At 40.4% G+C, this 22,101-nt stretch overlaps 1 protein-coding gene across 1 annotated transcript in view; it reads right to left on the bottom strand.

Annotated features, from left to right (window-relative positions):
- Nucleotides 1–22,101, bottom strand: part of CDC123 (cell division cycle 123) — a 120,673-nt gene that overhangs the window by 81,963 nt on the left and 16,609 nt on the right. The window contains exons 3-6 of the mRNA XM_088468767.1: nucleotides 16,190–16,250; nucleotides 13,414–13,446; nucleotides 13,198–13,293; nucleotides 10,794–10,900 (exon numbers count right to left, since the gene is read on the bottom strand). Of these exons, the coding sequence (XP_088324893.1) occupies nucleotides 10,794–10,900; nucleotides 13,198–13,293; nucleotides 13,414–13,446; nucleotides 16,190–16,250 (297 nt within the window). The remainder of the gene's footprint in view (nucleotides 1–10,793; nucleotides 10,901–13,197; nucleotides 13,294–13,413; nucleotides 13,447–16,189; nucleotides 16,251–22,101) is intronic.

Genomic DNA, 22,101 nt, shown 5'->3' with positions numbered 1-22,101 from the left:
GGCAGGCAATTTGGAGTCCCTCACACAAACTGGCTTTGCTTTACTTAAGTTACCCACTCTCCAGTGTGTACTCTGAAAGAGTTTTCAGCGCAGCCGGGAACCTTGCCAGTGATCGGCGTAGGAGATTACTTCCCCAAAAATGTGGAAAAGATGATGTTCATCAAAATGAATTACAAATTCCACGACGAATACCTTTACCAGCAGTAAGTAAAAAAAAATTCAGAGGCGCCTGTAATAGTGGATTCCAGCAGGGACGAATTAATAATGTGTGAAGAAGAGTATGTACACACCAATAGGGATGGGGATGATGATGATGACGACATCTGATCTTACCTATGTCGTATAGCCAGTTTTTGTATGGGATCATTGCCACCAATGTCCACTGCGCATTGGCAGCTTGTTTTGTGGGGGGTCCAAACAAACCAATCATTTCAGCCACAAGTGGCAGTCCCTGTCGCTGAAGTGATTGGTTTGGTAAACTGTGAATGTCCTGTATCATAATATATATATATATATATATATATATATATATATATATATATATATCTATATACATATATATATATATCTATATACACATATATATATATATATATACACACATACATACATACACACACATAGATATATATATATATATGTATATATACATACACACACACATATATATACATACATACATACCACACACACCCCCACACCCCCCCATTATTCCCAAGGGCAATTCCATCTTGCACCTTTTTTCTGTGCTGTTTGGGGCATTGCTGCCTGACATTTTTCATTGTATGGTTTATGGATGTCCAGAAATTGTAATGGCCACAGACAGCATCTCCTGTAAGCCCCTTTCAAATATGAGCAGCAGCAAAGAGCATCTTCCTGCCGGGATGAGTGCAATAAAGTGCAAATATGTTTAATACAAAAATTAGTTGTGTATATTGGTCACATACATACATATTTACATGGTACATACAGTGCGTAAAGCAGGCTGAGGTACCTGAAGCAGACCACATGTTGACAAATAACTTGCAGTAGGCCCAGCAAACATCACAGACGATGGGAGTTCTAGTTCAGCCGGAGAACTACAGGCTGCTTTCCTCTGATGTAAACAGCAAGTCTTGGTCCTATTATCCCTAACAACCTCCCTGAGTACAAAGTAAAAGTCTGTTTATAGTATGTTCTAGCAGCACCTCCACAAGGACAACTAATTTTTATTAGATGTATAAAAAAATGGAAAAACCTCCTCCAGATCAAAGATGTCTTTTAGGAACTGAAGAACTTGATCATAGATGGATCTTCCCTCATAATTTTAAAAAAAAATAAAAAATAAAAACATTAAGATAAATAAATAAAAAACTAATCAATCCTTCCGCCCTTTCCATGTCTTCAGTCCATAAACATATTCCAACTCCGTCGGGCCTCTGACCTAGTTAAGGAACACATTCTTTGTTTTGGAAGCTGAACTGCCACATGTTAGTGCCGCCTACTGCGGTCGCTTAGCTTAGTCAGCAAGCTAGCTGGATGCAACCTTTTGGCCCTAAACTAGATGAAAAAAATCAATATTGTGAGCTGTGAGGTGGTAAAAATTTACTTGAAATAAAAGTTATTGAGGTTAATAATACTGTAGGAACAAAAACAGAGCCAAAGTATGTGATTTTAGCCGTTTTTATGATTTTATTTTAGAAAAAATACAGATCCAAAAAAAACTAAAACACGCAAGGGGTGGTTTTGGCAAAACAAAATCTACAACATAAGAAGATCCAAAATACAGGGGTCGGCGCACATCATATATATAGTGCCTTGCAAAAGTATTCACCCCCCTTTTGCATTTTTCATGTTTTGTTGCCTCACAAACTGGAATTAAAATGGATTGTTTGAAGGTGTGCATCATTTCATTCACAGAACATGCCTACAACACGCCTATTTCAGTTATTCCATCATAGCTTAAGAAAATAATACCTAGGTCAAAATTTGACCCCCACTACACAGAATGCGTCCATCATGACTATTACAAGATTATTGGAAAAACAGGGTTTGCAGCCACGAGAACAGCCCAAAGAAGTCATTGCCCAAAAGGACGGATATCATAATTAGGGGTGCGGACAAGGGAGGGGCCGCAGTAGTCCAAGATCTAGCCACTTATGAGAGGGAGTGTCAGAAACAACTTAGTGATATTAGTACATTTGAGTTATCATCATCTGACCCTACCACAAAATTAAAATCAGAATTGTAACAAATATTAATGGAAGGATTTTTAATCTACCTTTTTCTCAAATCTGCTGAGTGCTGCCTTATCTCTCTCTCTACATATATCTACACTCCACCACTGCTCCACAAGTGCTCCCCTCTCCAGCGTGATGTTCCCGTTCAGCCACACGCCCTCAGTGAACAGGAAGCACCTCCCGTGGAAGCCAGCAGAGTTCTCGGACAGAGGCACCATGGCGAGGAAGCTGAACAGGAAGACCAGGAAATAGAGGGTACATTGTGCAAAGAGGACATTGCTCATCGCCATGTTCAGCAGCCAGGGAGGGGTGTGCAAGGAGGCTGCGAAAATATACACAGGTGCCCCCGCCTCGGGGACATAGTGCCGATAATGCTTACGGTAGCTGCAATACAGATCGCTCATCCATGATCCTGCTGCCCTTCCCAGCACAACCCGGTGGCCGGGCAGCAGCAGAGGGGGTTGTAGTGACACTGGTGAGATGCAGGGGGTTGTGGAGAGATGCAGAGGCTTATGGTGAGAAGCAGGGGGCTGTGGTAAGAATCAGTGGCAGGAGTGAGAAGCAGGGGCCTGTGGTGAGATATAGGATGCTATGGTTAAATATAGGGGGCAGGAGTGAGAAGCAGGAGGTTGTTATGAGATGTAGGGGGTAGGAGTAAGATGCAGGGGACTGAATAAAAATAAAACCTTTCAAATGCATGTACTTTTTCCTGTTACATCACTAATAACATGTAATTTAGGAAAAAAACCTGAGTTTAATGAATCGTCCTTTAAAGTCATAAGTGATTGCAGAGTTCATGGTCTCATTATATGGATGTAGTACATTATGTCATTAGGCAGTCAGTAATTACACCAGATTAATCCTTTTTGCACTACTGGTCTGCTTCTGTGCTGACAAGCATGCATAGCGAGAAAACACAGGTCGCTCTAGCCTAGGACGTAATCCACCTTCTACATTTTTCATGAGTTCCAATATGACTGATTTGAGCAAATAAGAATACAGATAGAAGGTATGTTATATACCAGCACAAGTTTAGTTATGTTGGGCGTTTGACATTATGGCCCGTGTGTTTTAGAGTGGTTGGGTACGGGATGCGGGGGTCAGAATTCTGACAGGGTTAGGGTACAAACACTTGTCGGTCGGTATCCTAACCTCCCCCTCCCCGGTGACTGAACCTAACCTCCCCCCCTAGTGCCTAAACCTAACCTCCCCCTCCCCGCACCCTAAACCTCCCCCCTTAGTGCCTAACCCTAACCCCTATATGCCAACTTTCCCTGATTGCTACTATTTCAGGGAGTCTCCCTGACAATCTCCCTGACTCCCTGGAGAGTCTAGCAATCTCAATGATTGTGCCTTACTCCCATTATGAAGCTGTTATATAAAAGAAGAACCCAGATATTTATACATTCAAATGGGATCAGGAGTATAATTTCCCTACACAGTAATCCCTATGGCTACATGCATTTTCTGACTAGTATCAGTGTGTTTTCAACAAGTAGTAGATCTTACTGACTGTTTTGGGGCTCATTTACATTTGGATTTATAACAATTTGAAGACACACCTCTCAGATGTAGCGGTACATGCCTATTTTACCACCACGCTCATAGGTGTTGCTTTCACAATCTCTCTGAAATGCTTTTTCAAAAGTAGGCAAGTGTGCCCCAACGCTAATCCTCCCCCTAACCCCGCTACTTACATTTGGGATTCTGGCGGTCGGGATGGGGCGCTGGGATTCTGACAGGTGTTGGGAATCCAGCTCCGCCATTCTGCGCGCCGGATTTCCCGTGGTCGAGATTATGACCGCATCCCTTCTAGAGACCTTTGCACACAAGAATGTTTTTTTTTATACATGCAAAAATATTTGGGAAAAATAAAGCTGCAGTATCTACTACATTATAATGTTCAGTTGTGCTCAAGATGTGACAGGTCATGTTTATAGGGGCAGACAAGACACACAACCACTGGGAATATAGAAATGATCTTTTTTTTAAAAAAGCTTACATTTGACACAGTTTTAGGTGTTGCGGCCATCCAGCGCGTGTGTTTTCTTCCAGCCAGGGTATAGAAAAACAGTTTTGATTCAGCAAATGGAACACTAACAGGCACATTTGAATGGAAAGTGGATCATTTAGTGCAGTGCAAATGTTTTTATAAGTAAGCAAAGTACAGTGGCACAAAATGTCATACCAATTAGCAGTTCTTAGCTAAATGCAAATTAAGCACCGAACTGAAGGACTCAAAACAAAACTGGTAGAATGTTATTTCTTACCAAAGCATTTATACCCATTTTAAGCATTGCTCTGAAATAAGTTTGAGGGGCTATCCTCACTATGAGTGGTATTATACTATAAGTGGCCCTTATTTTATACCGTTTGCACTGTCTGAAGATTCTGCAAATTCACTAATAAATTCACTTTCCCCCTACCAATGGGGTTGGTGGCAAAGACCTAGAAGTGTGTGTGAACCTGTGGTGTTAACTGAGGTACATAGCCTCATAAGGTTTGCTTCACACTCGAACCTTACCATCTGCCCAAACAACTGGAACCGTGACTCATTGGACCACACCACTAGCTTCCAGTTCTCCAGGGTCCAATTAGCGACGTCACAAGCCCAAGTAAGGTGTTGAGTCTGGAGTCATAGTGTTAACAGAGGCACTGTGGTGGGTCTTCTGCTCCCATATCCCTTGGTACCTAAAGAACACTGTACTGACCTGCTGGATATGCATCTGGTACCTCTTGCATTAGATGTGGATGTGATTTGAGCCAGTGTCGCTTGTCTGTGACCACAGACAATTCTGGCTAGACACTGCTGATCACGATCATTAAGCACCCATGGTCAGCCACCTCGCTGTCCACAGTGGGTGGTAACGCTTTCCATGAGATATTCCTATTACACACATGATACCGCAGATCGAAGGATGTTGAATGTCGGTACAACTTCAGGAATGATATGTCCCATTCATCGGGTGCCCACTATCATGCCCTGTTCGAACTCTGATAATTTAAGTCACCTTGTCATGAGCAGCCTAACCGGTGTTCAAACTGACTCATGAGATGTCAGATTACAACTGATGTAGGTCTGGACATTTCAGTGTACAATTATTAGGATAGATAATAACATTAGCAGCATGTTAATGGGAAGAAGATGTTCGTATTTAAGTCCATCCATATCAAACTCCTCACTGGAATAATGCCCCTTTATAATCAGGAACATTGAGGCTCATGTAAATGTAGATGTTACTTTTAGTTCACTGTTTAGATAAAGAAAACCAGTCCCTTTGTCAACTGGTCCTGAACATTGAAGACTACTAAAAGTCATACTGGAAATGCTGCTAAACTCAGACGTTGATAAAGGACAGCAATCTAGACAACGGGATGTAGTCGGCATCCCGGCAGTCAGGATCCCAGAGTTCACCAGTCTGAATGCCGAACATGGTTAAATTTAGGGCTAGGCACTAGGGGGAGGGTAAGGCTATGAGAGGGGGGATTTTGACTGTCGGGTTATTGCTATTTGTATTCTGATTGTTGGCATGCAGTACCCAACCCCAAGACAACAGTGATATACCGGACAGCTGGAGAACAGTTGGCCTAATCTGCTAGATTGTTTATTGTGCACACTTTTTGAGCCTTCATTAAAAAATAAACCTGGAATAGTCTTCCAATATAAACTGCACTAATGGAAACTTTGTTTTTTTCCTTGACATGTTTGTTCATACCATACAATTTACATGTTTGTTCATACCATACAATTATGAGCTAATGAACAGCACTACCTTTCCATCTAATTTCCCCCACTAGTTGAGATAGTTTTACACTCTTATGACATTTGGCAGAAAGACCAGAGCAGAGCAGAGTGTGCCCCCCCCATCCCTCATTCACTCATGTTTCCCAATGGTATACTCCCTAAGGGGTGTTCAGACGTTGGACATTAAACTCAATATTACAGAACATTTCATAAATCCTTTGTATACTACCTTCTGTTTCAATTATATACTTTCAATAGAAGTTTTCTGCTCCTTGGGGATTTTTTCTCATTTTTACAAGCTCCACAAGATTTTAGGCAATTGTAATCTACTAAAATCCCTGCACTCCCCACCTAACAACTTTGCTTACTGATGCCCCATTATAAACACATTACCTCCATGTTGCATAAGCTTCTAATCTCCTAAATCAGGGATGGGGAACCTCATGCCCAAGGGCCATATAAGGCCCCCGGAATCATTTGGTCTGGCCTTCTGAGCTTTTTCTGCCTGCCTTATCTGGCTAGCAGTGTGCCTAGAATGGCACCATGCAGCCAGAATCTATGCAGCAGTGCCATCTGGTGCGTCCTTAGGACGCTTCAGACAGTCACACCGCTGCCCTTACAGCTCCCTGGAGGATCCTCAGGATGATCCGGGCATTGCTGTAATCACTGGCGATTGTGGCCCCGCCCCTGTGTGACTTTACACGGATGGGGCATGGCCTGCACGTAATGTTATATATATCTCAAAATGGCCCTCTGCAGAAAAAAGGTTCCCCACCCCTGTCCTAAATAGACTCCAGATCAAAAAGATATACATGACCAATTGGTAGACACTTTGCTCTTTCCTTAAATCCTTGGCATACCCAGGAGTTAGACGGCACCAGGTTCCCATAGCCAATTCATTACACACATAACAGCAGCAAAAGTGTTCAATTAAGCAGTTCTGTGAACAAATTGTGACCCAAACTTACCAACTGTGCTAATATACATGTTCTGTAACATCACTTCCATCAGCCCCTTTAAGTACACTGATATCAAATTATTGGGGGGAAAAAATTGGGTATGTTAAACAACAAAACTTAAAAAATATAAGAAGGCTTGAAATCTGCACACAAACTTCCCGATTAAATCTGCATTTATGGCATGTGCAGTATGGGTCCTGCGTGTTCGCACGCAGAGCGACAGTAGACTGTCAGTGATTGACAGTCTGTTGCAGTTTATGGGCGGAGAGGGGGCGGCGATGACCTCAGTTTCCTGAAACGGAAGAGGCCAGGATCTCCATCACTTAGCTGGCCGATGTTCCCGCAAATTATCTGATGCTGCGTTGCACAAGCTGCGTTGTACAAGCTCAGATAAGTAATGCATGCAGGAAGCGTGATGCCTCCTGCTGCATTACCATAATTGCAAGGATAGAATTGCAAAGCTGGCTGTGTGCAGCTTTGCAATTCTATCCTAAGCTGAATCAGGCCCTTTGGACGCACATATTAGCTTTTTACTTAGAATTAAATGTACACCCCTTTCACAACATGATGCAATGATAGATCCCCCCTACTTTGCAGGTCAGCAACTCCTTTTTAAGTGGCTTGCTCAGACAAGGGCTTTGGGAGCATTCATGTTGTGAAGGCTCATTCTATATAGTGCTATATACAAAAAATAAATAATGCTATGAAAATATTGCAGGGGCAGAGAACACTGATCACTGTGTCTGTTTGCTGATCACAGAGAATAAGTAAAAGGAAAGAAACTCTCTGAAACAGTTAATATAACAGATGATCATAATGTTGCTTGTACATTATGTCTTCAATATAACAGCAAATAAACTACATTTGTATACAACAGAATTCCTTTATCCTTGTAATCTTTTAATTCTATTTAATTGTTTTAAGGGTATTAACAGGAAAGGGCAGGGGGAAAAATGAAGACTTGAAGAAAACATGGGCAGAGGAAGGAAAGGAGTTTGATAGAAAGTCATGCCCCCATTTTACTGCTAAGAATATTCCTACATTGGTGACACAACTAAGGAGTATAACCAGCATTTACATTATATTTAAATCAAGGTTCCTAAATTTGATCATATTTATCTTATACTTGATAAGTCTTTTCTCCACAGAGGCCATTAAGCCAAATGTATTTTAACTAATTGGATTTGTTTAATCAATGTATATATAGTATATCTGGCCACACTTTGTGTCATGTTTGCCCAAGTATCTTCCCTGGAATGGGTACTGGCTCATTCTAATTGATAGGTTCTGTGTTGCAGATCTTGCCACATTTGATAAAAAGCAATTATGTCTATGCTATCTACGGTAGTCAGAATAGTAGCACCATCTCTAGCAGGATGTAACATGTCTGGAGTTGAAAACCACTGATTTAAACTTTAATAAACTACAGTTCCCAAATACCAGCAACAGGTCATGTTTTGTGGGTATCTTTAAGTGAGTTCATCTATTTTCTGTTTTGCTGGGCCAGTAATTTCCCCACCTGCTCCCACAGATAGACATCCACAAACTATGACCTGTTGGGAACACATGAGGGCTGATGTTTAGAACCACAAGCTTATATTTATAGTTATTCAAAAAGGCTGGGTTGAGAAATGTTATATTTCTCAGTTAATGAAGCCAATGATCACAGTATACTGTACCTCCATCAACAAAAAAAAAAAAAAAAAGCCAAATCAGGTCCCTATGGGAGTCAAAAGGCACAGGTCTTCCTTTTTTTAATACACATATTCCAAATAAACTGAGAAGTTGTGAGTTTGGGTTCTTCATGATATTTTGTAATTCAAACAATGGCCGCGATTCAATTCAATGCGATGTTGAATAACCCCGGGAGGGAGCTCTCTAGGATCTATTCAATACAGCGCGCTGTTAAGTCGGAGAATGCCGGTTCTCGAGACATAACCTGGGTGTTTAGTTCTCTGACTAAAGTGCTGGCCGCACGGCTGTTAGCTCCGCACTAAGCCGAAAAAGAGCTGCGCGGCCGGCACTTCTGGCCAATATGAGTATAACAACGTGGTAATTACATTCATGTTAATGGCAGCCATATGCCCAAAGCAGGAATTGTGTTGTTCCCATGCACATAGATTGGACTTCATTGCTGGCACACATAGATTGGACATTCTCCTTAAATGGAGTGCGATAATTATTTGTATTTACTCCAAGCTATTATTTCTACTTCTCTAATTAAAATGTAAACTTCAGGGCAAATCTAAATAAACAGATTCTGAAATATCTATTATATAAGATCAGAGGGGGCGGGGCAGACCAACATTAACAGCAAATAGAGAGATTCTTTTTTTTTGGCAAGACCTTTACGTTTTTTCCTATATAATGAATACCTACAGATTGCATACTTTAAAAAAAAAAACCTGGTGTTTACTGCTGAGGAATATTTATGATCTTCCATTAATATTTCAACTTTTGATAGCATGACCATAAAAAGAACATGTTAAATGTTTAACAACATAGCAAGCTGATGCTCTAACATAGCAGGTCAGGCTTCTCTGCAGCAGTGTACCTAGCAACAGCAGACAATTGACATGTGGTTGAGTAAACTGTCAGTACTGTCTGGGCAAATGATCTTACACACTACGTTTTTGCTTTGAAGCTCACTGACTCTCTGCAGATGAGGGGCCATTTTCTTGCCAGGTTATACACAGTCTAGTAATCTTCAGCAAGTTTTCAAGCTAATACCTTACTCTGATTAGCTTATTTCCAATTCACTCATCTGATCTCTCCAACTATAAACAGACCTGTTCAGATAACACTTCGATATAAAGTTATCTCAATAAATATTGATTACTTAAAATTCCTCAATCAGCATTCTGTGCCTAAGTATGATAACATTAGATATATTTTATGCTAGAGAAAAATCAATAATGCAATTGATGAAGTCTTTTACTCAGCAAACTTGTTATTTACTATTATGCCAGCAGTCAAGAATATTATTTACTTGACACTAAAAATATGCAAAAGGAACAGCTGACAATAACAGAATACGGACAGGAAAATATCACTCGTATGTTGATGGACAACAAACCATTCACATATTAAACAAACTGCATTGGAAAGTCAGATGCTTTGTGCAGAAGCAGTGATACCATGTACTGGTTTCTCAATTCCTGGCTCTACATCCTAAACCCTTCCATGTAGGCACACAAGTGGATTAAGAGTACAGTTGATATATAGTAGCAATGTGTGATACTATATGCTCAGTGTATGTAATGTTACAAGATTACCAGCTTTTATTACGCAGTCATCTGGCCTATCCACCATATATTGGTGGATCGGCCAGATAATTGTAGTGTATGTGCGTGACCGTCCTAAAAACATTGGTCTGCCGGACATGCCGAATTGTACGGCATGTCCAACAGATGCAATGTTTCTTGAGCTGCAAGTCGGGGCGTATTGGGCAGTGTGTGCTGCCGCTGCCCGAGCGACTCACGTTACCTCTGTACCTTCACAGAGAAGAAACAGGGAAATGTATGCCCAGCAACAGAGAGGAAGAATATGTAGCAAGAGCCCATCTGCTGGAGAAGCATAAGAGCTGCTGTTTCAGTTTATTCCTACAAACAGTGGTGGCACTCCCACTTAGCACATCTATAAAAAGACTGCAGCAGGTACATGTTACCACAAAGCACCAAACCTGGTTGATTTTGCGATGCACATCAGTAAATTATACAAATGAACAGCTGCATCCAAGCTGTGCAACATGAAATCATCTGCGAGTGTAAAATTCTACTGCACAAACAATGGTGAGGGAGTGAAGTCGTTAGCAAGAGACCATGAACTCCACTGAGCAGAAAATGTTCAATTAAAGACCTAGTTACTTACGGCTGTGTGAAGTCATGTGTCACAAAATCAGAGCTCTTGAGGAGTAGAAAGATGTCACTGAGGCTTTTACATTTCAGCGTGCTATTCAATGCAATCCAATAGGCATCCTAGACAGGGCATAAAAATAAAATAAGCACGGTGGTATTTAAATGTGTCTACTTGGCAACTTTGAGGTTGAAGAACAAAACATGTTTTTTAAGTGATATAAATAAAAAAGGTTACACGGTAGGAGTTGGATGGTGGCAGGTTGTGTAGAAACATTTTCATGTCAACAATTCAGGGCGGAAGATACATTGCTATGATATACACTGATTATATAGAGCCTAGATGGTGGCAGTATATATTATTAAACAATAAAATTAAAGTCATTGCTTTTATTTATGGATTGAGAAACCCTTCCCATGAATACAATGAAAGTGGTCACTGTAGTGACTTCACAGTGAAAAAGCAATGACAACTACTTCTTCCTGGTAAGCAGGTTACAAGATATTTTGAATGGCAAGAATAAATGTGAAACCAAAAACTAGGATCAATACAGGGAAATCTGAACATAAGCCTCACCAGTGTCACAAGAAAATCTAAGTTTAGATAAACATATACAGTCATGGCCAAAAGTTTTGAGAATGACAAGTATTGGTTTTGACAAAGTTTGCTGCTTCAGTGTTTAGACCTGTTTGTCAGATGTTACTATGGTATACTGAAGTAATATTACAAGCATTTCATAAGTGTCAAAGGCTTTTATTGACAGTTACATTAAGTTTATGCAAAGAGACAATATTTGCAGTGTTGACCCTTCTTTTTCAAGACTTCTGCAATTTGCCCTGGCATGCTGTCAATCAAATTTTGGGCCACATACTAACTGGTGGCCGCCCATTCTTGCCTAATCAATGCTTTGGAGCTTGTTAGAATTTGTGGGGTTTTGTTTGTACGCCTGCCTCTTGAGGATTGACCACAAGTTCTCAATGGGTTTAAGGTCTGGGGAGTTTCCTGGCCATAGACCCAAAATTTCGATGTTTTGTTCCCCGAGCCACTTAGTTATCACTTTTGCCTTATGGCAAGGTGCTCCATCATGCTGGAAAAGGCATTGTTTGTCACCAAACTGTTCTTGGATGGTTGGGAGAAGTTGCTAGTGGAGGATGTTTTGGTACCATTCTTTATTCATGGCTGTGTTCTTAGGCAAAATTGTGGGTGATTCCAATCCCTTGGCTGAGAAGCAACCCTACACATGAAAGGCGGGTGGACAAACAATAACCCACAAATTCTGACAACCACCAAGCATTGATTAGGCAAGAATGGGCGGCCATCAGTCAGTATGTTGCCCAGAAGTTGATTGACAGCATGCCAGGGCGAATTGCAGAGGTCTTGAAAAAGAAGGGTCAACGCTGAAAATATTTACTCTTTGCATAAACTTAATTTAATTGTCAATAAAAGCCTTTCACACTTATGAAATGCTTGTAATATTACTTCAGTATACCATAGTAACATCTGACAAAAAGGTCTAAAAACACTGAAGCAGCAAACTTTGTGGAAAACCAATACTTGTGTCACTCTCAAAACTTTTGGCCATGGCTGTAGTATGATTAGATCATATTTAAGTGCTGCAATACAAAACATCCCACAAAATTACTGATCACAAATTTAGAGTGTAAATAAAGCAGATAGGTTTTATAATAAATGATGTGATGTGACCGGAGAACTGTTTATTATGCAGCTGTTAAACTATGGCTCCAACAGGGCTGCTAATGGGAAAAAAAATACAATCTTACACAAATTGCACACTTAGCTGTCACTTCACCAGTGTTCCTAATAACATGTCACTATGTACATTAAATTGGCAGATTGCACAGAGTTCCTGAGACTACTCAAATATCCTGCATACACTTCAGTGCCTTTATGTTAAACGGCGAGCACAAGGGAAGATGTGAAGATTAGATCAAATGCGTTTTCACATGGCCAACTATCCTATATAGTAAAACCAAACACAGCATGTGGTGTAAAAATATGAAACAATGTATTATATGTGATGTAACTAAACAGAAATTTTATACAATTGAGGAATCAATTTACTGAAGGCATGTATTAATTTAAAGCTGCCGATACACACAGCATTTCTATTGACCTCTTTGGCTATTTCAGATCTTATTATAGCTATTTATTTAAAAATTGATTTTTGTGCAATCAATTGGTATTAATCAGATTACATAATTATGCTAAATACTCATTTTAATTATGTATCTTTGTGAATTTATATAGTCTATTATTCCATACTTCTATTTCTTGTCATCAGTTTTATCCACTTGTATGCTGCTACGGAACCCTTTTGACACTTTATAAGTAAAAGAGAATAATAATAATAATAATAATAATATTCATCAGGAAATACAATAAACTCAAACACAATTACCCTGGGAGAACTCCAGTTCAGTTTGGGAAAAACACTGCCACCAAGGGAATTAATTGCCTCTTGAACTTTTATGGAAAACTCAGGAAATTCTGGAGCCTGTAAGAAGAGCAGTTACAAACAAAGATAGATTTATATTACTTAAATGATACCCCTCTAAATCAAAATACTTTTTAAACTCCCACAGTCTGTGGATAGCCTTTAACAAAAGGCCCTTACCGTTAGAGTGGCTGTGCTTTCATCATCGGACCACTGAAGGAAAACAAATGCGATTTAGTGACTGGTTTAGATATGGAACCGTAGGCCTGAGTCAGAGATGTACGTTAATGCATTTGAGGCTGCGATCTCGCACACAGCTACTATGCTAAAATATGCTAATGCTGTAGCAAACTAGAAATGCATTGAGACGCCCACCAGCGGCAAGTGCGTATAAATATAAAGCCGAAGTCGCAGACCATCTGATAATCTTCCATTTGAGTAGCCCTATGGTCAAGCAGAATGGCCGCTAGAAATGAGACGCTGGAACCACTTTATCGGTGTACAGGATCGCAGATGCAGGCTATGACACGACCTGAAGAGGGCCGCACCTCCCCGTTACCTACCTCAAATGGTCCTTGACTGTCAATCTCCTTGCGGAGTAATCCTCACAGCGAGCAGCATCACAAAAGGTACCTTAGCGTGTTTGCAGTGTGACGCATGTGAGGTTCATGACGATCACTCAACTGCCTAAATATCCTATATTTAGTGTGACTAAAGTGCATTGTGATGCGACGAGGACGTACCAGCAGACAGTGCTGATTAATTTGATATGCGACACTTGTATTTGTGTGCACCCGAGTCTCGAAATAAAGCACAGTGGAACTTGAAATGAAAAAAGCTGCGGCTGCTACATTGTAGCACATCGTACAGATTCAGAGACTCCGTTGCACACAAATATACAAGTGTGGCATATCAAAATAATCAGCACAGTATGCTCCTGTCCTAGTCACATCACAATACGATTCAGATGCATTTCCAGCAAAAAATGCACTACACTACTAAAGATGCCCTGTGCTAGCAAAGTCTCAGGGGACCTGGCACGCCAGCAGGGTCTTTTTGCCACGACTAAAGCAAAGATGAGTAAGGACACATCTTCATACCACTGAAAAACAGTTGCTGTTGACTGCCGCAAAACTGAATTTGTGTTACTTTATTTTTAGATAAGTAAGAAACAATGGAGTATACAGTGGTACTTGAAAGTTTGTGAACCCTTCAGAATTTTCTATATTTCTACTGAAATTTGGCCTACAATTAACTCCGATTTTCACACAAGTCCTAAAAGTAGATAAAGAGAAACAAACCAACGAGACAAAAAAATTTGACATGCTAATTTTATTTAGAAAAATGATCCAATATCAATATATTGATCCAATGTCTGAGTGGCAAAGTATATGTGAACCTTTGCTTTCAGTATCTGGTATGATCCCCTTGTGCAGCAATAAGTGCTTCTAACAGTTTCCAGTAATTGTTGATTAGTCCTGAACATCAGCTTGGAGGAATTTTACCCCATTCCTCCGTACAAAACAGCTTCAACTCTGTTATGTTGGTGGGTTTTCTCCCATGAACTGCTCGCTTCAGGTCCTTCCATAACATTTAGATTGGATTAAGGTCAGGACTTTGACTTGGCCATTCCCAAACTTTAAATTTATTCTTCTTTAACCATTCTTTGGTCGAATGACTTGTGTGCTTTGGGCCATTATCTTGCTGCATGACCCACGTTCTCTTGAGATGCAGCTCATGGCCAGATGTCCTGACATTTTCCTTTAGAATATTCTGGTATAATTCAAAATTCATTGTGCCATCAATGATGGCAAGTCGTCCTGGGCCAGATGCAGCAAAAGAAGCCCATACCATCACCGCCGTGTTTCACAGATGGTATGAGGTTTTTATGCTGGAATGCAGTGTTCTCCTTTCTCCAAACACAACTCTTCACATTTAAGCCAAAAAGCTCTATTTTGGACCCATCTGTCAACAAAACATTGTCCCAATAATCTTCTGGCTTGTCCAGGTGATCTTTATGAAACTGCAATGGGCAGCAATGTTCTTTTTGGAGAGCAGCAGCTTTCTCCTTCAATATACACCATTGTTGTTCAGTGTCCTCCTGATGGTGGACTCATGAACATTAACATTAGCTAAAGTGAGAAAGGCCTTCAGCTGCTTAGAGGTTATTTTGGGTTCCTTTGTGACCTTGCAAACTGTTACGATGCCTTGCTCTTGACGTGATCTTTGTTGTTACCCTCCACTCCTGGGGAGGGTAACAACTGTCTGGAATTTCCTCCAGTTGTACACAATCTATCTAGCTGTTGATTGGTGGGGTCCAAACTCTTTAGAGATGGTTTTGTAACCTTTTCCTCCCTGATGAGCATCAACAACTCTTCTTCGTAGGTCCTCAGAAATCTCCTTTGTGCATGGCATGATACACTTCCACAAACATGTGTTGTGGAAGACTTTGATAGATCTCTGTTCTTTTAAAAAAAGACAGGTTGTCCACTCACACCTGATTGAAAATACCAGACTTTAATTTCACCTTCAAAATATCTGCCAAGCCTAAAGGTTCACATACTTTTGCCTCTCACAGATACGTGATATTGGATAATTTTTCTCAAAACAAACAAAAAAAAAAAGTCTAATTTTTTTTCGTCTCATTTGTTAGATTTAGTTCTCATTATCTACTTTTAGGACTTGTGCGAAAATCTAAAAGGTAATTTTAGGCCAAATTTCATCAGAAATATAGAAAAATCGGAAGAGTTCACAAACTTTCAAGCACCACTGTATATACTCAAGATTGTTTTTTCAATACCGATGATTCGACAGCTTTGAAGGCTGGATTTAAAAAATGGTAATACACACAAAATCAAGCTTGTTCTGCGTGTATATCATTGCCCTTTGAAAAAAATACTCTTTTGTAAATACACTCCTATATCACAAACACACAGTATGTAACATTCTACTATACCTGCACCTCTTCTTCATCATTAATGTTGAGGTCTGTTTGAGAACAACCTGGAGAATCTTCCCTGAACAAGCAAATGAGAGAGGAAAGTATAAGTTACACCTTGTAAAACGACAGAGCTAGTTAAAATGGACTAACGAATGAAGGTAACCAAATTATTAAAGTCCCCAAGCAATCTTTCTGAGAATGAATTTTCACATAAGAAAGTGGTTAATAAAATCTACACATGGAACCTGAAGGTGGAAGATGACAAGACGACACTATTTTACAGGAAATGTGTGCATTTATTTAGCAGCTCATTCATATGGAAGCCTATAATGCATGCTGTGTTTACAATGTGTAAAACTAATATACAAAATGGGGATAACTGAAAGTACAAATATTAGGACAAAATAAAAATTAGTTGGTTACTGTACTAAAGAGTTTACAATTTAATAGAATAGTAGGAGACAGGGAATGGGATTGAAATACTCAACAGCCGCTGGTTCAAATCCAGACAGTGACAGTGCGACAGATCGAGATCCCGACTGGCGTTGGGAAGTACCCTAACCCTCCCCTCCCCCCCCAACCCTTCCTTAGGGGGTGCCTAACACTAACCTCCCCTCCTAGTGCGTAACCCTTACCTCCCCCCCTCCACGCACCCTAAACCTAACCCTATCCCCCCCTAGAGCCTAACTCTAACCCCCCTTCCCCTAGCCTAACTTTCCCCAGGGGGGGGTGCCTAACCCTAAGTCCCGCCCTAAACCTAACCCCCCATCCCCGGGCTAAGTGTTATTCTTACTCGTATTTCTTATTATAGGTAAAATCAGTGCAGTCTTTGCTCGGTGGCAAAATATACAAAACAGGTGAATCAATAGCACAATAAAAACATGCTTTCAATATAAAAAAACTGGACAAAAAAAGAACCGGTTTCCAAATGAAGCTCAAAAACGGTTCAAAGTTGATAACATAAGTATAAAGGTGTGTACCAAAAGTCTATCAAGTCACTCCAGGGTGAATGTGTTAAAATTTGTAGGGGGCATTCTTCTTTTGCTGAACCACCTGGGCAAGATCCAGCTGTTCAGCAGTAAAGTCAGTTACTTCAGGCCATTTTTGGAGCTTGTTTGTTAGTAGAGTCAGAGTATGACTGCATACACAAACCAATTGTAGTAATCTTCAAAGCACATCAACCAGCATGCTTAATACAGATACAAATGATTTCAATAGGATGGTTATTGGGCACCTTGCTCAATTTGGGACCACAAATACAGTAATATTAGGTCAATGTTCCTCATAATGTGACAAGCATTATTGTAAAATGCAGAGGAAAGCCACACTGGAAAGAGGGCCAGATTCAGACCCGCTCGCTAGGCTGCGTTCGCACGCAGCCAGCCGATTTTTGCATTCTCCCCATGCGTACGCATCAGTGCGTGAACTAGTCAATGCAATCGAGAAGCATTTGCTCACTGCGCATAGACAGCTTGCTAACCAGAGTGACATGACAGTTTGTGGGTGGTGACCGGGGTGGTCCATGAAAATGGGGGAGTGGTGGTGCGATCACAGGCATGCCTGAGCGTCTCAACGCCGTTTCAGGAGGTGTACATAATTATGCCGCAGCGTCATAGTACACATCACCTGGCAGAATTTTACACTGAAGCACGCGCAGTGCTTGCGACAGGGTAATGTCAGCCACAAATGCTGCGATCACATCCAATGTTACCGATGGTTGCATACACTTCCTGGACATGACGTGGGAAAGTGGGAGTCTTAAAATAGGCTGATGGGTGTCTGCATACACAGAGCGATCGCATGCTAAGACATAGTGGGCGTGCTAGTGCCTTGCTGTGCGATCACATGCCTTTGCCAGATTTGCATATGCTGGGTGCGTGCGAGCGCATTTAGCGAGCGGGTCTGAATCGAGCCCAGAGTACAAACGGGTGTGGTATAAGAGATAGACAGTAATTAGTTAGACAATGTCTAGATAGACACCAGATGTTAGACAGTCATTAGTTAGACAGGGAAAAAAGTTAGACACAAACAAAAGTCAGACACATTAAAGTTAGACATGTTTAAAGTTCGACAGGTACAAAAGGTCAACGGGGTCAAAAGTTTGACATGAAAAAGATCGACACAAAAATGGTCGACAATTATTTTTTTTTGTTTTTTAGCCCTAATCTTCACAGGAGATCCGTGAAAAAGTATCGCCAATTGCGACTTTTTGCCAGGCAGAAACTTATCTCCATATTCAACTCCATCCACTTTTCGCGCACGCCGTTAGTCAATGCAATGTAATAGGTGAAAAAGATTTCCCTCTAAATAGCAGGAGAAAAGAAGCACAACATTTTTATTTTGGGGTGCAAAGCTGGGAATACCTCTCAGGACCCTTGGGACAGCCCCCCAAAAAGGATAACTGCGTAAAAAAAAACAACTAAAAAAAAAAAAAAAGTGAGGAATACCTCAAAAAAGTACTTTGAAATTGGGGGTGAAAAGTACAAAGTGGGGTCCAAGTTCGCAAGCTTGTGAAATAAGGTTCTGGGGTACTCTTAGAAGAAGGTGTCAAGTGTTTTTGGAATTGCAGGTGCTTTTCTGAGGGTGGAATTTCGCAATTATTAAAAAAAACTGTACTTAAGAGACATTAGAATATTCTAGCACCCATTTTCAGGTACCCCAAATTTGACTGGATTACTTATTTTCTCCAAAAAATACTGTTTTATGCTATTCTTCATCACTTGTGCAAATACGCTAATTAGTGGCAATTGTGCGAGCTTAAGTACCCCAAACAGTTGTATTACGGCTAATCGGCCACTACTACATTGATCCCCAATCTGCATCTTTTGGGGGGGGGGGTTCAGGTTGATTAACCCGATCCTGACACCACTTTTCACCTGTTCTGACTTCCTGTGTCTCCTTTTTCGCATCTTTTGGAATTGAATAGGGCGACTCGCAGGTACACGCATGATAAGTTTCTGCGGCTAAAATACGCGACGTAGGCAAAAAGTCCAGTATGCAAAACTTTATAGTGTACGCAAAACTAATTGAATACGGGCCTAAGTCTGAGATTTTGCATTCTCAGTCTCCCAGGTAAGTGGCTTAACTTCAGGAGAGCAAAGAATTCACTTTCCTATACCGACTAAGCTAAATAGGTAATCTGTTTAGCTAAGTGGCACCTGGTCAGGGAACCATTCAAATCACTGATGCAGCCACAAAACATGCGAGCAGACCTAAGCTTACAATTGTCCACGTCTGTTATAAAGCCTGGCAAGGAGCAATATGCCCATGGAGCTGGGGTCCCTAAGCTACATGGGGCTCAAAAAACAAAGTAAAAGGTGCTCCGCTAAGTCAACACATGGGTAGAGTTCCAAAATAAGGGGGTGGATTAATTTAACCCTGGGTTCCGTGCCTTGTGCTTATGGGATAACATTATGCACACTTTAAGGGATATTTAGTTTTAATTGAATTGCAATGTTCCCATTCAATTAAAACCTGCAAGTTTTGGATGTCTGTAGTGTGGAATACATAAAAGAGTGGGAGATCATCCTGAACCAGCCAAACGCATAGCAAATAAAATCGCAGGACAGTGTAGAAGGCTGCTAGTGCCATAAGCAAAGTATCGGAAGTTAAATGGTGTCAAATGGCTGACTTTTGCAACTTTTAAACATAATGGAAAAATGATAGCCAGCAAGTGTACTTCAGAAAATGCAAGTGTCTAGAGTATTTAGGGGTACAGTAAAGGGTCTCTATAGCGATACTTCAGTGTGTATAAGTCAGTAAAAGTTGTAAAGCAAAAAAACAAAAACCCTTGCAACTCCCAACTGCAAGTTCTAAACTCCTTATCCATCAACACACCACCTTAACATACATGTCCCAAATCTATACTCAATTTTTCTGCATTTTAGAGAAAATTCCTTGAAAATGGTCATGACTCTATAGGACATATTTTAGTATTTAAAAAAAAACAGTAAATACAGTACTATGCAATTGTCATGCATTGTGCTTCAACATTTCTACCCTAAAATAAGGACTTTTCTATACATTTCACCTGTGAGCTAGGCAGTAAAATTCATTTGAAACCAGTTCCAACTTAACATGGATTTCTAATCGAATAGCAAAAAGTCACAGGTTTTTAATTTCACCAATTTACAGCTAATTGAATCAGTCCCAAAGGCTTGAGAAGAGGGACAAGAGCACAAGTACATACTGAAAAGTGAATAGTCATCAGCTGGGAATTATCCAAAGATGGGCATTAACATGCTGAATTAGTATGGTTGTAAAGGGCACAGGAGTTAATACTAGTAGAAAGGGAATCTTAAAATGTTACGATCCAAAGAAGAAACATAAAGGTGTGAGATGACTAGGAGAAGTTAAATACAGGTAGTTTTTCCCACTCTTCCTGAGCAAACTGCTCCAGCTGTCTCAGGTTTGATTGGTGTCCTCTCCAGACTGCATGCTTCAGCTCTTTCCATAGATATTCAATAGAACTCAGATCAGGGCTCATAGATGGCAACTTCAGAATAGACCAAGGCTTTGTTCTGATCCATTTTTGAGTGCTTTTAGCTGTGTTTTGGGTCATTATCTTGTTGGAGAACACATGACCTGCGACTGAGACAGAGCTTTCTGACACTTGGCGGGTTGTTTTGCGCTCCAGAATGCCTTGATAGTCTTAAGGATTCTGCACAGATTCAAGGCATCCTGTGCCAAATACAGGAAAGTAGCCCCAAAACACAAACAAGTCTCCTCCATGTGTCACAGTAGGTATGGTGTTCTTTGAAAAGTAAAATTTTTTTATCTGTGAACATAGATCTGGATGCGACTTGTCAAAAAGCTCCAATTTTGACCCATCTCTCCAAAAGACATCCTCCAAGAAGTATTAGGGCTTATCGGTATGCATTTTAGCTAATTCTGGTCTGGCTTTTATATGTTTTTTTTTTTTTTTCTTTTTTTCAAAAGTGGAGTCCTTCTGGGTCTTCTTCTATGAAGCATAATGTTGCTCAAAAAGCGTTGGATGGTGTGATCAAACAATGATGTACTTTGACCTTGGAGTTCAGCTTGTATCTCTTTGGAGGTTTTCCTTGGCTCTTTTTCTACCACTTTCTATCCTTCGGTTTAATCTGGGGTCAATTTCCCTCTTGCGGCTGTATTCAGGGAGATTGGCTACAGCCCCATAGACTTCTTAATAATATTTGCAACAGTAGTCAGAGGAACAGCAAGCTACTTTACAATGGTCTTGTAGTCTTTACCTTTAACATTAAAACAAATAAATCCTAGCGCTCCTAAGGTCCACCTAATTAAAATGTGTCAGCAACCAAGCAACAAGTAGGAGATGCCTTTCCCGACACAGACAAAATACACAAAGAAAATATATTGCAGTGCTAGACACATTAAATCACACAGTACATAAGAATATATAGACAATTTATTTTACATATCTATCATTTTCCAGGAGTGTAAAACAGGTAAAAAATATAGTTAATATATAACCTAAATAAAATACATACAAATAAGACTCCCTACAAGTGTATAAAATAATTGAGTTAACTGACAATTGGATACAGGCCCTGATTCAGATAATGCAAGGATTATAGAGAGCTAATAGTATCAGATATGTCCGATACAATGTATGAAGACAAATGTATCTGTGCAGAAAAACGGAAAATTAAAAAGAAACACATGAAGCGCAATACCTGTAAAACAAATGTTAGTTTTATGATTATAGACCCTTTTGCCAATTTGGGCAGTTCATATAGTCATTTGGTGGGTTCCAATATATTGCCAATAGTGTTCCTCTCCAGTGCGGCAGGGACTCTGATCTGTCTATCCCTATTGCTGCCTACCTTCCAGAGATTCACCGCACAGCTCCGGCTGAACTGCCCAAACCGGCAAAAGGGTCTATAAACATAAAACTGTTTATAGACCCTTTTGCCGATTTGGGCAGTTCA

Source organism: Taudactylus pleione, unplaced genomic scaffold (assembly GCF_031769625.1).
Source record: "Taudactylus pleione unplaced genomic scaffold, aTauple2 ptg000086l, whole genome shotgun sequence".
Taxonomy (NCBI): domain Eukaryota; kingdom Metazoa; phylum Chordata; class Amphibia; order Anura; family Myobatrachidae; genus Taudactylus; species Taudactylus pleione.
Note: the sequence above shows the minus strand (reverse complement) of the source record. Positions and strands in the feature narration are given on the sequence as shown.